The 4,609-nt window shown below is 40.5% G+C and overlaps 1 protein-coding gene across 2 annotated transcripts; it reads left to right on the forward strand.

Moving 5' to 3' along the window:
* The first annotated feature begins 538 nt into the window (after positions 1-538).
* On the forward strand, positions 539-4,230 carry LOC112292929 (light-sensor Protein kinase). 2 transcript variants are annotated; one of them, XM_024541937.3, is made up of 3 exons: positions 539-1,218; positions 1,386-1,514; positions 1,793-4,230. In XM_024541937.3, exons 2-3 carry the CDS (start codon positions 1,457-1,459, stop codon positions 3,592-3,594), a joined length of 1,860 nt encoding a protein of 619 aa, XP_024397705.1. In that variant the 5' UTR covers positions 539-1,218; positions 1,386-1,456; the 3' UTR covers positions 3,595-4,230. The 2 variants fall into 2 exon arrangements, with proteins under 2 accessions (XP_024397705.1, XP_024397707.1); XM_024541939.3 differs by having other exon boundaries at positions 641-1,256.
* Positions 4,231-4,609: the final 379 nt, after the last annotated feature.

Below are 4,609 nucleotides of genomic sequence, written 5' to 3' on the forward strand. Positions count from 1 at the left end.
AACATATTAGAACAATCATATAATAAAACAATATAGTACATAAAGATTTTCTCTTAGAATAAGTCTAGAATTTATGTATCATGTTTATTATGGTTTATTTACTACAAAATAGTATTTTAAATTTTATTTTAAAAAAATTAATATTTAGAAAAAATTAATTAGTGATTTATTTATGAAATAGTAATTTATTTTTGAAAAATAGACAAAAAAATCTACTAAAATTTACCTTAACTTTTCAATATAATAATATGATTATAAAAGATTATATATAAGAATTTTCTAGTTAAATCTTTTTTATTTTAAAACCTTAAACTACAAATCTATTATGGAGTTATATGTATCTTTTTCTATGTATAATTCTTGCTTTGATTCAAAAGACTCTTCTTTGTTGATTTAGAAGAATCTTTGAAACACATCAATTGATAAACTTTTGTTATTAACAAACTTTGTGAGCATGTGCGGGGTCAGCATGTGCGTCGACAGCAACTGATGATCACAACAGTCGTGAAATGGAAGCGAGCCAGAACATAGAAGCACCGAAATCTGAAAGATTAGCAGGGAATGGAATTTAGGGTGGAGGCCATGTCGGTGAGAACCAAACGAGCAACAACCCAATTCGGTTTAAGTTGTAGTCCAAAGCCCTCACACAGCCGCTTTCTAAATTCTGTGACTTGGCTCTTTGTAGATGATCGTCTCTGGAAACCCAAAACGAGAACAAGATGCGATATCTACTGATGCCCAGCTCACTCCTCTCCTGTGTGTTTTGTATAGTATTTTCTGTGACGTCTCTTGAGGGTTTGCTACGTTGGTGCTGGATGTGTTAATAGTCTGGCGTTTTCCTGGTTATCGTTGGAGGTTTTGCTTTAAGGAAGCTCGTGTAGTGGGCTTAGGATTTGCAAAATTCCTTCTTTGTAGCTAGATATGTCTACTCCCACTTCCCAATCTCGTGTGCAAGATTAAGGAGAAGGCCATCTATTGCATTGTCGTTGATTACGACCCTCATGTTGACTGGGATCTTCAAGTTGAGTGTGTTCAACCCTCGACTGAGATTCTGAGTAGTAAATCGCGGTGTAGGTTAATGAAGGGAGAGGCCATAGCTTCACAATGCAGTTCAGGCTCCGATATCAACGTTTATACATACTTGGAGTGCGGAATGGAGCACAGAAAGCTTTAAATTGGTCCGAGCTCGGCATTCGACTTGGATTGGATGGCTGTAGAGTGAGTGATCGTTCGAGGCTTATGGAAGAACTAAGACTGTAATCAACGTTCCTACACGACATTTCGTTGAGAACAATCGATTTTTGTGATCTTGCAAATTACCCATCTGGTTGGACACAAATGTTTTGCACGGTTTTATGGTGCTAATTCGAACACTTCTTACACAGGAGAGCGCGTGACCAGTTTCCAGCTACTTGGAATGAGCGTTTGAGTAGCGACTTCGCTACTTTCATCAATCATGGCTCAACGTTTGTGGAATGTGATTCAAGCTGTTACCAGATTTTCCAAGACAGTGGGTAAGTTCCTTCTATCGTAAATATGTGATGTTGTAAGTTAGTTTACTTTTATATTCAATTTGAACATTTCACTTTGAACCTTGAACTTTTTATGTGATCGTAGTAATTGGTCCAGCAAAGATAAATCCCAAGTCTTTTGTGCCTAGTTTTTCATAATGGGCATGGATTTTTCTCTTTATGTTATTCAGCATCTACTTAGGTTTCAAATGCCTCAAAAGAAGAAGATTAACACACTCCACTTTACACTTATTTGCGTATGTGTGTGACTATTTGTTCAGAAAATACGCCTCAGAGGTACTTGAGTGTTGCGAAAGAGTGTATGCATCAAATACAGAGCTGCATGGATTCTCCAAGTGTTACCACACCATTTCAATTTAACCATGGTCAGTGTGAGTATTTGATTCAAAAACTCAAATCAGCTGTCGAGATTGCCGAGGAGTGCATTCTAAGCCACTCAGGTGAACACAGAGGGAACTGCCTCAAAATTTTCAAGCTTCTGAGCTGGTTGGCCAAAGAGATAGAGAGCTTTGTAGAGGATTGCAGGAAAAAGAATTGGATTGAAGCTGCTATGCTGTTTACGAACATGTCTGAGCATGTATCCTCATTAGGTTTCGATTTGGAGTTAAGCACAAAACTTTTGAGCAGCAGAAAGCTGTTCAGGCACATATTGGACGAGCTTGAAGAAATGAGACCAGCTGTGGTCAGTTTGGTTAAAGAGAGGGCTCTAGGAGATCAAAGAACTTTGTTGAAGAGACTGGAAACTCATATGAGTCACTCAAGCAATTCAAACAATCTGGATCAGCAGCTGGCCTCCTGTCTACATGGAAGATTGACTCAGATTTTGTCAGGAACTGTTCAGTTCAGCATTTGGGAAGTAGACCATGCTAAATCAGTGGAGCGTTTGGGGAGTACACAATTAGGACGAGGTGCATTTGGTGAAGTGCGCAAAACCAGATGGTTCAGGTTCGAAGTTGCTGAGAAGATATTTTACGGATCAAATCACCCGAGTTTCAAGAATGAAGTTGAAATATTAGCAGGGTTGGCTCACCCTAATATTGTGCCCTTGTTGGGCTATGCCATAGACAACAACAGGTACTCCATTATCATGGAGCTGATGGACGGCGACCTTTTTCATCTCATGCAAGATAGGATGCACCACAAGAAAAGTCACGATGGTCCTTTCACCATTTTTGAAGCAGTTGACATCATGCTTCAAATTGGGGAAGGCATGGTCTACCTTCACAATAACAAAATTGTTCACAGGGATGTGAAATCACAAAATATTTTATTCAAGAAGAAAAAGTACATCGATGGCAGTGAGCACATTTGTGCGAAATTGGCAGACTTTGGGCTTTCAAAAACGAAAGAAAACAGCAGTACTTTTTCCAATCAGACCCCAAACACTGGTACAACTAGATGGATGGCTCCTGAATTGATGTCTCGCGGGCAAGTCGGTTCTAAAGTGAAGAGTTTCCCATTTCAACTTGATGTCTACAGCTTTGGGATGTTGTGTTACGAGATACTGACTGGAGCTGTTCCCTTCTCAAACACATGCTCTCACATCGAAGTGAAGAGGAAGGTACTGGATGGAGTCCGGCCCTCACTACCTGAACAATGTCCTGATGAGCTTAAAGTGTTGATCCAGGGATGTTGGCATGCTGAAGCGAGCTTACGCCCTTTGTTTTCTGACATCTGCAAGAGCTTGAGGCGTCTGAGATGCTCACTCATGACATGCTCACTTATGGTAGGTGTGGAAAGTGTCTATCACGATGGGGACATCCACTGTTTAGCTCCTCCATCTTTAGAGGTGCCCAAGAAGAAGCAGGGGCCAGTCACTAGACGCCTCCGAGCAGCGCCCCTTACTCGACCTCGGAAGAGAGCGTCGAGTCCCTCTGACAACATGGACGAAGGCAGTCGACACGAAAGCGGATTCACGTCGACAGAAAACAGTAGCAGCATCATGATGGGTGACTATTTCCTATCTAGCAACAGTAGCAGCGGCACTGTTGGGGAGGCTGAAAAGGCTGAAGCATTAAAGCTGGCTTCAATGCTTGGTAAGAAAAAAATTTGCCTCCGGTAACCCATCTTGATGAGGAGCAGAAAATGGGAATGTGAGTAGAACTGTGCTGCAGTTGTTGATCTTGTTGCTCAACATAAACCGTGACTGGGGCGCAACTTTCTTGACTGATCTCAGGGCGTCTATTTTCTGCCTTAAATTATACAGAATAATGTCTTCTGTCATAATGCCTGGGCCTCAAGCAACAACCACTCTTTTGATGAAAACGCCACCATCTACATTATCTCAAATATACGAAGCCAGTCCGATTATTGTCAGGACTTTTGAGGTTGGGATTTGAGCCACCAAGTAGTCATGTGCGTTCGTAAATATCTGCAAATTTTGTCCTGCTACCGGTTACTACACAAAACTCAACTTGCACTGTAAATAGAATCGTGCAACAATACGTGTTGTAAGTTCATGAGTCAAAAATTGATAGATGTAGAAGATTTTCCGACATGATTGTTTTAATATGGAATAATTCACAGATATATTCCGTGGAACAGAGGAGTGGCCATTTGATGTAGATTGGTGCAATTCTTTCGAATTCTGCCGTCAGTTGCAGATTGGTTGCGTCATTTGGAATCAGGGATCTAGTTACAAGGCCTCCAATCAAAGAGAATCCTAGAACTAAATTAATGAAGTTTCCTATTTTTTCCATGTGCCTTGGGTTTCTCAAGAGATTATGGTGAAGTCTCAGTTTTCCATAATTTTAGTATTTATAGGACAATTCAGTTACTGGCAAATCTGGACCAAACTGATGCTGCAGAAAATTCATCCATAATCAATCTGCTTCTGCTGCAGAAGAAGCAATTGTGACATATCCTCGATCTTACGAGGCATTACGTGTATGACATAAGTGTATTGCATTATGTATGTGATCTCTGCTAGCGGATATTCTTGGATATCCTGCCACTAGTATTCTAGGACGAGATTTCCCATTCTGCCCTTGTTTGATAACTGTTCCTCGTATGTAATGCCACTGAAGGACTCCACATCTCAAAACCACAGCTCAAGTTTGCGTATGATGTGTGCTGTA

The sequence above is a fragment of the Physcomitrium patens genome, chromosome 15 (assembly GCF_059467195.1).
Source record: "Physcomitrium patens ecotype Gransden chromosome 15, ASM5946719v1, whole genome shotgun sequence".
Classification (NCBI taxonomy): Eukaryota; Viridiplantae; Streptophyta; class Bryopsida; order Funariales; family Funariaceae; genus Physcomitrium; species Physcomitrium patens.